Genomic DNA, 10,626 nt, shown 5'->3' with positions numbered 1-10,626 from the left:
GCTTATATTTTTTAACAGACTAAACTTACATTAGTTTACATTAAAACAAACACTTCTGTATTAATAATTTCTGCAAATAAAAATGTCATATCATTCTTAAATTTTCTAGTCCTTATGAATATTATTTCTCCTTTTAAACAATTTTTTATAACATGTTTTTTTTCAGGAAAAAAAACTAACATGTTAGATCAGATACTGTATTAGGTATTACCATGGGTTGGCCCAATATTAAATGAGCACCTAACGCTGTGTTGGGTTCAATGATATGGCAGTGAATTAACAGTCCTTAAAAGACTTAGTTTCCTCCCAAAATTTTATTATTATTTAGTTATCTAATTCAGACATCTGAAATAAACAAAGCAGTAAGAGCTAAGATTCTTGTCACTCATTGTCTGAAAGTGAATTTCAGACTTGAATATTTAACTACCTTGTATCAATCAGCATGTACAATAGTGTCAACAGAGATACTGTAAAAATACTGGTCACCATCACATCATCATCGCACAGAAAATTCACATCATTCAGTATTTTCATAATAGAAAAAATTCAACATTACTTTCTTTTTGTAAACTAAGGAAAAGGTTTATATTTACCATAAAATAATGGCTCTCAAATTCTTGAGGTGAGAAAACCTTTGTGTATTGTTTTGAAAGTTCAAGATCCTCAATCCCTTCAGTGGACAGTCTATGTAAACAGGCCTCAAAGACGTCAAACAGATCTAATCAGAGTTGGAAGAGGATTTTTCTGTTACTCAGTCTAGACCACATAACATAGAGCTTAAACCCTTATATTAATAATACTGTAGGGAAGGTTGGCTAGTTTAGTTGTTTTCTACTGATGCAAGGGAACTAACTTACCTTCCCTAAAAGCAATTCTGTTCTTGTCCCAGTACTGTAGATATTGACAATTATTCCTCCGAACTGAGCCAACATATACTTCCCCACAAATTTCAGCCTCTGGTCCAAATTCTGTCTTCCAGATTCACACAAAGCACACCTAATTCTTCTGCCAGTTAGACCTTCGATTTGAATTCTCTTTCCCAGGCTGCACACCCTAGGAATCTCCAACCATTTTAAGATAGATTTTGGTCACCAATTTCTTGAAGCCTTTAGGATTCTCAAAAAACCTACGATTTTTCCTTTTATTATTAGAAGCTTGAGAACCCAGTTACTTGAACTAGAATTTTAGTCCATGTGATAATGAAATTAAGGATGACTGACCTACAAGGTTTCTCAAAGAGTCAGGAGATCAATGGGGAACACTGCTAAAGGAGGCACTAGAGTTCAATGGTTAAGCCCACCAAAGCGGGGGGCTACGACCTGGGTTCAAATACTGCCTGGGCTACTCAATGGCTATGTGTCTGTCCTCTGGTAACTTGCTTAACCTCTTTAAGCTTCAGTTTCCCCATCTGAAAGATGTGGATGATATATAATGTGTCATTTAACTCATTATTAGCTGATTTTGTTGTTCTGTGACCACCATAGAGTGTATTTAAACAAACCTACGTGGTATAGCTTACTACACATCTAGGATATATGGTATAGCCCAGGGGTAGGAAACCTTTTCATGTTGGAGAGCTGCATTCAAGAAACTTCAATTAGATATATTTAACCATGTACATTATTTTGTAAAAATCTAACCACTATGTACTTAATAATTTCAAAAAACGAAAACTATTTGTTAATTTTAAAGGTAACTAACCTTTTAAAGATTTTGTTGTGTCTGCTTTTTGTTGAAAAGCATTTGAATATTTGGTTGCAGCATGGAAGTGCAGTTTCAGTTGATCCTCTAGTGAGTATTAGTTATTTGTAACCTTAAGGACCTCTTGATTTGGGTTAGGTAGGACAATGTAGATTTGCAGCAAGTGGTTGAAAAGCAAGAAAGCATTTTGGGGGGTATGTTGTTGAAGGCCTGGGGATTCTACTGCATTTTTCCATGTTTCAATTGGATCTTTCTTAGCATCAAACAATGACTTTAAAATGTCATCTACTGAGAGCTCAATCAATTCCATCTGTAGTTCTTTAGGTGCCTTGGTGATATCAACTAGGGGAGGCTGAAATGCTATTTGAGTGTGATGCCATGATTCTCAAAGTCAGTGAACCTTTCATTGTATTCTCCAATTAATAGCTGTATAACAGCTGCATATTCTTCAAATTGTTCACATATATCATCCTGTTCATCAATGACCTTGCTAATTGAGGAAAATGATCATCTGAAATTTCCTTTTGAAGAAGTGTTTTGAAAAAAGATAGCTTTTTTGAAATGTTTGGATTTTTTTTTGCCATATATCATATATAGACTTAGTTTTACCTTGCAAAGAAATATTCAAGTCATTTTAATTTGACATATCGCACAGAAATGCTGTATTCCTATAGAAATCTTCTTTTAATAATTCACATTTGCTGATGCTGTTCTTCAGAAAATTTAACTATTGGTTCTTGCAGAGAGAAAATTTGGCTAACACCTGTCCCTGCGATAGCCAATGTACTTTAGAATGATACAGCAAATCCACACTGAATACCCACCTAATCCTTCAACTTTAGCATGCTATGAAACTGGCTATACCTTGTTGCATTTGCATGAATATAGTTAACAATACTTATATTAAAACTTGTTGCACAGTGTCACTTAACACGGTAATTTTAACACAGAGATTTTGCTGATGCAAGATACAATGAAAAGAAATGAGAGTATCTGGATCTGTTAATACTTTATCTATGCAATAAACCCTTCATGTTTTCCTGTCATGGAGGCACACCGTCTGTACATATACTCACTAAATTTACCAAATTCAGTCTAACTTCATGACATTTGTCTTCAAAATTGTTGAAGATATCTACTCGCACTGTTCTGCTCACAGGAGTGCCCAAAACGAGTAACTCTTCATAGCAAAGAAAATCTTCTCTTATGACCCGAATGAAGTACAAAACCTGCGCAAAGTCACTAGTAAGAGTTGATTCATCAAAAGCGACTGAATAATACATATTTTCCTTTTGAAGTATGGAATGAAGTTGTTCTATTAAATTGAAGGCTAATTCATGCTGCCAATCAGTTATGGGTTTCCTTAAAAGAAGCAGTTGTTTGTACTTTGAAACGTTATTGGGGTCTAAGATCCTACAACTTCGACAATGGATTCTTTCACAATTTCTACATCACTGAAGGGCTTCCCTTTTTCCCGAGTATATACGCTACTTTATAAGTTGCTTCAATGGCATTATTTTCAGGTCTTATTGCTGCTTGAAAGAACTGCCTTTGCTTTTGCTTTTCATCTTTTAATTTTTGCAATATAAACTTTCATACCTCTCCCTCTAATTTAAAATATTTGTGGTTCTTATGAGTCTTACAATGCTGATGAGCATTGAATTTCTTTAATGTTGACATTGCAGTATCACAACACAAGAAAATCAACTTATTTTAGTGGAAACAAGACAATATTGCAGTTCTCAATCCTCTTTAAAAAATCTCTTTTCTTCCTTCAGTGTTCTCTTGGTCTTTTTTGACATGATGGACTGTCAAGCAGACAGGATTAAAAAATAATGTCGAGCTGTGCAACTATTCACAAACTCCACTTCAGACAGAAACATAGTGCACTGTCGTTGAAAGCTGTAACAAACTGACACACTCGGCCCCCATAAACTCTTGCCACCCGTCCTTGTGTGGTACTGGTGCCAGTCAGGCAGGGGAAGTTAGAACTAAACCATGAGCATAGCAGCTGTCAATTTAGCCCTTATGGCTTACTAATGTTCTAATTGTGCCAGTCAATCTGGGAGGATTATTTTGTTGAAACTTATTTTATTCTTTGGTATTTCAAACATGTTCATTTTAAAAATAAAATAAAAAGATAAACAAAAATAAAAGGGTTTGTTCTGTAAAATTTGAATTCAGTCAAAAGGCTGCACTTTAGGACCTAGAAGGCCACATGTGGCTTTAAGGCTGCAGGTTCCCCACCTCTGGTATGGCCTATTGCTTCTAGGCTACAAATCTATATAGCATGTTACCGTATTGAACATTGTGGGCAGTTGTAACACAGTATTTGTATGTGAAATGTATGGGACCACCATCATATATGCAGTCCGTTGTTAACCAAAATATTATTCGGTGCATGACTATATACTTACTTCATAATGTAAAAATTAAAAGAAATAATGTTTAGCACTTATATACCTGGCACAGTCAATAAATGTTAGCTATTCCTATAGCTTTTTTTTTTTTTGAGACAGAGTCTCGCTCTGTCACCCCAGCTAGAGTGCAGTAGTGTCACATAGCTCACTGCAACCTCAAACTCCTGGGCTCAAGCAATCCTCCTACCTCAGCCTCCCAGGTAGCTGGGACTACAGGCATGAAACACCACACCCAGCTAACTTTTTCTATTTATACTAGAGACCAGGTCTAGCTCTTGCTGGCCTCAAACTCCTGAGCTCAAGTGATCCTCCTGCCTCCACCTCCCAGAGTGTTCGGATTATAGGTGTGAGCCACCGCAACAGCCTCCATATGGCTATTATTCTGCTAGTTGATTAATGGATAATTGGGGAAGGGGATCCCAAAACTCCACAAGTTATAATTAGTTTCATTATGCTTTAAGTAGCCATGACTACTTTAGCATATTCATATTGAAAACACAGAACAAAATTAATGAGAAAACTAATAATTCACCTGGCTGTATCACCAGGATACTCTGACTGTGGTAAAACTCCACTTGAAAGACCAGTTTCACCTAGGAGGGCTCATTCACATCAAAAGTTGTACTCCTCAGTAAAGATAAAGAAGGAATAGATAGGACATACTCTGTAAATGTCTGTCCTAATAACTCATGAGAAGAGCTCTTAGAAGAAATAAAGGGCATCCCATGAAATGCAGTATCTTAAGGACTAAATACTTAAGGACGTGAGGCAATTCCATATTTTTTCCAGCTCAGATGGACCTATATTTTACACACAATGTTGTGTTAAAAGCTAAGATTCCTACAAAGGAGATGTGATCCAATTTGCATATCTAAGTGGAAGATGTTCAAATCTCAGATTGCCTGACAATGGCCACAAAGAGTTATACAAAGAAAACATAAAAAGAATTCAGGACAACCTCATCTGAGGTTTAGATGCCAGCAGGGTCAAGAGCTAGGATAAAGTAAGGAACAAAAACCCCTCAAGATTCCTAGGGTTATCAGAATTGGTAAAGTGTGTAAGTGTCTGGCAGCTAAAGAGAAGGGTGTCTCTTCTCTTGCAGAACTCTATCCCTATGGATAAGAAGGGTATTAGAAATTCACCAGCTTCACTTTCCCTCCATTCTTCTCAACTTTTTGTGTCTAGTCATTACACAGACTATATGAATGCAGTGAGCATCTGGTATTAAATTTCATAGACTTATCACCACACATCCTAATGTACTGAGGTTAAAGACACTGTGATTCAGACAACAAAATGCTCCTCTTAAATTCGGAGCATTCCTACAATGAATGTATGCAAATATTAAAGTGAGCCATACGTAGATTTAACTTGTAACATTCATCAAAAAAAACAAAATTAAGAACCTATATTTTGAACCTACACTGAAGTTTTCCTTAGCGAGTCTGCACTTCTGCTTTAACTAAAACATCTGCACCTTCCTTCCTGTCTGAAATGGCTTGCTCAGGCCAAAAGGAAATTTTGTTCTTTCATGAAAGAAAAGTGTTTTTTTCTCCCTGAAATCTACTCCCCATTCTTGCTCCTCCCAGAACATATAATTAAATTATGTATGTACTTTACGAGTGGGAAAAATGACAAGCACAGAAGGAAAGCTACTTGGCCAGCTAAGGCATCTATAGTAATAGTGGAATAGACCTGCTTTAATAAGACACATGGCAGCTACAAAGTGACACATAATGAAAACCACTACAAAGGTAACAGAAATGAGTCACATAAACATCTTCAAGGGGAGTATGTGAAGAGGTTATCTTTAATTTCGGCTTATGAAAAGAAATAAAAATATGTATTCATCTTTACTGCCACTATCAAATAACATCTTTCTGAAATGTTGGGGCCAAGTTAGCAACATGGAATCTCTTAAAACTGAGGCCCTAAATTGGCAAAATTTGTTGTATATATAGCCAAGTTTCTAGAGAGAAGGTTCAATTAACAACACTGGGACAATAGAAAATTTTTAATGTTGGTCATTTATTTTTTACATTCACATTGCTGAGGAGTACTTTAAACCTACATTAGAACTGGCCATATACAACAGGTAAGTATAATGAAAGGTTCAGTGCCACATAATAGCATACATGACCTAATGAAATGGTAACTATCACTATCTGGAAAATGTAGACTCTTTCAGGCAGAATTAAAAGATTTGAGGTGTATACATTGAAAACAACAAAACACTGTCAAAAGAAATTTAAAAAGATCTAAGTAAGTGGAAATATCACATGTTCACGAATCAGAAGACTTAATACTGTTAAGATGGCAATACTCCCCTAATTCATCACAGATTCAATGCAATGCCTATCAAAATCTCAGCTGCTTTTTTTGTAAAATTGAAAACTGACTAAAATTCGTATGGAAATGAAAGAGACCAGGAATCCCCAAAATAATCTTGAAAAAGAACAAAGTTGAAGACTTATACTTCCCAGTTTCAAAACATTACAACACTACATATAGTAATCAAGACAATATGGTACTGGCATAAGACTAGGCATACAAGATCAATGGAATAGAATTAAGAGTCCAGGAAAAAAGTCTTACATTTATGGTCAACTGATTTTTGACAAGGGTGTCAAAACAATCCAATTGGGAAAGAATAGTCTTTTCAACAAATGATGCTGGGACAACTGGATATCCATATGCAAAAGAATAAATTTAGATACCTACTTCACACTATATACAAAGCTCAAAATTAAAGCTATAAGGCTCTTAGAAGAAAACTCAGTAGTAAATCTTTGTGAGCTTGGATTAGGTAATGGCTTTCCAGATATGACACAAAAAGCACAAGTGTCAAAAGAAAAAAATAGACAAATTAGATTTCACCAAAATTAAAAACTTTGTGCTTCAAAGAATACCTTCAAGAAAGTAAAAAAACCTGAGTGAGCAGGAGGGACTCAGCACACAGAGGCATATTTCAGATCTGCTTGGTAAACCTCGTATACCACCATGCTGGCTGTAAGGCTTGTGTGTCTCCAGACACCACCTTCCAGGGTTTTCCACCTAGCTTTCACCATGGCCTCCCCTGTTGTGAAGAATCCCATCATGAAGAATCAATGGCTCTTGAAAGTAGTATGGAGATACCTCAAAGAACTAAAAGTAGAACTACCATTTGATATAGCAATCCCACTACTGGGTATTTACCCAAAGAAAAAAAAGACATTCTGTAAAAAAGACACCTGCACTCGAATGTTTATAGCAGCACAATTCACAACTACAGAGATGCGGAAACAACCCAAGTGACCATCAATACATGAGTGGATTAATAAAATGTGGGTGTGTGTGTGTGTGTGAGTGTATACATACACTCTCTCACACACACACACACACACACACACACACACAACATGGAGTACTACTCAGTCATAAAAAAAATGGTGTTCTAATACCTGTTGTATTAACCTGGATGGAACCGAAGACCATTCTTCTAGGTGAAATATCACAAGAATGGAAAAACAAACACCACATGTACTCACCATCAAATTGGAACTAATCGATCAACACCTATGTGCACATATGGAAATAACATTCATTGGAAATCAAGCAGGTGGGAGGCGGGCAGAGGAGATGGGGAAATTCACACCTAACAGGTACAATGAACACTATCTGGGGGATGGGCACACTTATAGCTTTGATTCAAACAGTACAAAAACAATTTATGTAACCCAAACGTTTGTACTCCCGCAATATTCTGAAATTAAAAAAAAAAAAAGAATCAATGGCTCTTAACACCCAGCAGGGAATATGCCACCAAAATAAGAATTTGGATCCCATGTGGGAAAACTGGCCAAGAACTCACATTGGAACCATTGACAGAAAAAATATTTAAAATTGATCAGATGGGAAGATGGTTTGCTGCTGGAGGGGCTGCTGTTGGTCTTGGAGCATTGTGCTAATATGGCTTAGGAATGTCTAATAACATTGGAGCTACTTAAAAGGCTGTAATTTGGCCTCAGTATGTGAAGGACAGAATTCATTCTACTTATATCTCCTTAGCAGGAAATACTGGTTTGATAGATTTGTCTGCCTTGGCAATAAGCAGAAGTCCTTTTCTTATGAACTTCATGAGAGGCTCTTGGGTGACAATTGATACAACCTTTGCAGCCATGAGTGGAGCTGTAATGCTGGTACAATCAATACCATGTCACAGGAGCCCAGGCCCAAAGCAAGATGCTTAGTTGATGCATTCTGGTGTGATGAGTGCAGTAGTGGCAATATTAGCAGGGGGCCTCTTCTCATCAAAGCCATGTGGCACACAGCTGGCACTGTGGGAGACCTCTCCACTGAGCCACGTGCATACCCAGCGAGAAGTTTCTGAACATGGGAGCACCCGTGGGAGTGGGCCTGGGTTTTGTCTTTGTGTCTACACTGGGATCCTATGTTTCTTCCACCTACCGTTGTGGCTGGTGCCACTCTGTACTCAGCGACAATGCATGGTGATTAGTTCTTTTCAGTATGTTCCTTCTGTATGATACCCAGAAAGTAATCAAGTGGGCAAAAAAAACCCACCAGTGTATGGAGTTCAAAAATATGATCCCATCAACTTGATGCTAGGAATTTACATGGATACATTAAATATATTTATGCAAGTTGCAACTATGCTAGCAACTGGAAGCAATAGAAAGAAATAAAGTAACTCAACTTCTGGCTTCTCTACATCAGACATCTTGGGTATTTAATAGGGCAGATATTCATTATTAAATAGTTTGTACAAACAGCTTTCACTGAAGTTTAGAAGCACAGAACATGTCAACACGTTTAAAGTGTTCCAGTAATGTGATGCTTTGGGACTGCTTTTTCTTCTGGAGAATAAATTCAGTAGTTCTCTTCCAAATAAGCAGACACATTTCCAATTCTCATGTTTGAGTAATTTTAAAATGTTTTAATGAATGTGAAAACTAAAGTTTTTGTTATGAGAATGTAAATATTTTATCAATTTTTAAATTTATTAGGTTAAGTAAAAATAAGCAAACTTGGGTTTGCCTGCATATTTTTTGGAATGCAGAATATTATTAATTGATGTCATAAGTGATATAGAAGTTTGACCAGAAGGAAGTAAAAGGTCACCTGCAGTCTATTTTTTGAAAACTTAGGTCTTAGCACTTGGGTGATTGGTGATGAGCCAGTGCATCTAGGTATTTGGAAACAAACAAGTGATTGCTATTTTTATATTTATCTGCTGAACTTAGGAGAAGTATTGAGCAGAAACAAAGACATAGGGGATGCATTCTCCTGCTGTTGCTTCGAAGTGCTCTCTTTACAAAGTAGATATGGTCATGTTTGACTTCTCACTGTTAGGACAGTCCAGAATGTTAAGCATATGAAGAATCCCTTATGGAATTATATATGAGTGAGTTTTATTATATTTTTCAATCTTCTAAAATGAAATACCCTTAAAACTGTTCTCACGATAAAATATCCAAAGCATGAAATTTATTGATTTTTCAAACATACAAACAATATGTTCGTGATTGCTAAGGTATTTTTTTGCATACTTATTAAAATGTCTAACTGAATACATGCTTGCTTTTCTCATCCCTTCAAGCTTTGAAGCCTTCATAGAAAAGCCTGTTTGTGGCTTACAGTTGAGAATATAAAAGCAGTTTTTCTCCTAAGACTATTGGTTTCTTGTATTTCCTGTCAGACTAAGCACTGAAAAGCAAAGCAAAACTAGTTGTCTTTATGAAATACAGCAATTGAAAGTATAAAGGGGGCCGGGCACGGTGGCTCACGCCTGTAATCCTCTGGGAGGCCGAGGCGAGTGGATTGTTTGAGCTCAGGAGTTTGAGACCAGCCTTCACAAGAGTGAGACCCCATCTCTACTAAAAATAGAAAGAAATTAGCTGGACAACTAAAAATATATAGAAAAAAATTAGCAGGCATGGTGGTGCGTGCCTGTAGTCCCAGCTACTCAGGAGGCTGAAGAAGAAGCATTACTTAAGCCCAGAGGGTTGCTGTGAGCTAGGCTAATGCCACAGCACTCTAGCCCGGGCAACAGACTCTGTCTCAAAAGAAAAAAAAAAAAAGAAAGTGTAATAGGGAAAATGCTTCATTAGTTTCCTGTAGCAGAGTTTTCCTTCTGTCCTGCATAGACCATTACTTAACTTTCTTATAACATTTATAAGTTTTCTGATACAGAAAAGTAATTTTTGGAAGTATTTAATGAATGGAAAGAAGTCTGTATTATTATTGAAGTGACTGCTATTTTTGACAAATATTTATTATAGTAATCCAGAAATAACTAATTAACCATCTCAAAGTACATAGGATGCTTATTCTGAAATAATAAAGGTTCCAGCCAGGGGGTGGGGAGTGGAGAAGAAACAAAAAAAGTAAAAAAACCTGAAGAATTAGAGAAAATACTTACAAATAATATATCTGACAAGGGATTTATTCAGGATATATAAAGAACACTCACAACTCAAGAATAGACAGCCTAATTATGAGTAAATGA

The 10,626-nt window shown here is 36.4% G+C and overlaps 1 protein-coding gene and 1 pseudogene across 1 annotated transcript in view; one reads left to right on the top strand and one right to left on the bottom strand.

Annotated features, from left to right (window-relative positions):
- Window positions 1-10,626, bottom strand: part of DNAJC13 (DnaJ (Hsp40) homolog, subfamily C, member 13) — a 119,110-nt gene that overhangs the window by 90,411 nt on the left and 18,073 nt on the right. The window contains exon 4 of the mRNA XM_012663287.1: window positions 2,787-3,063. Within this exon, the coding sequence (XP_012518741.1) occupies window positions 2,787-3,063 (277 nt within the window). The remainder of the gene's footprint in view (window positions 1-2,786; window positions 3,064-10,626) is intronic.
- Window positions 7,122-8,803, top strand: LOC105826484 (annotated as a pseudogene).

Source organism: Propithecus coquereli, unplaced genomic scaffold, assembly GCF_000956105.1.
Source record: "Propithecus coquereli isolate 6110/MARCELLA unplaced genomic scaffold, Pcoq_1.0 Scaffold12, whole genome shotgun sequence".
Classification (NCBI taxonomy): Eukaryota; Metazoa; Chordata; class Mammalia; order Primates; family Indriidae; genus Propithecus; species Propithecus coquereli.
This window is presented reverse-complemented; position numbering and strand designations above follow the sequence as displayed.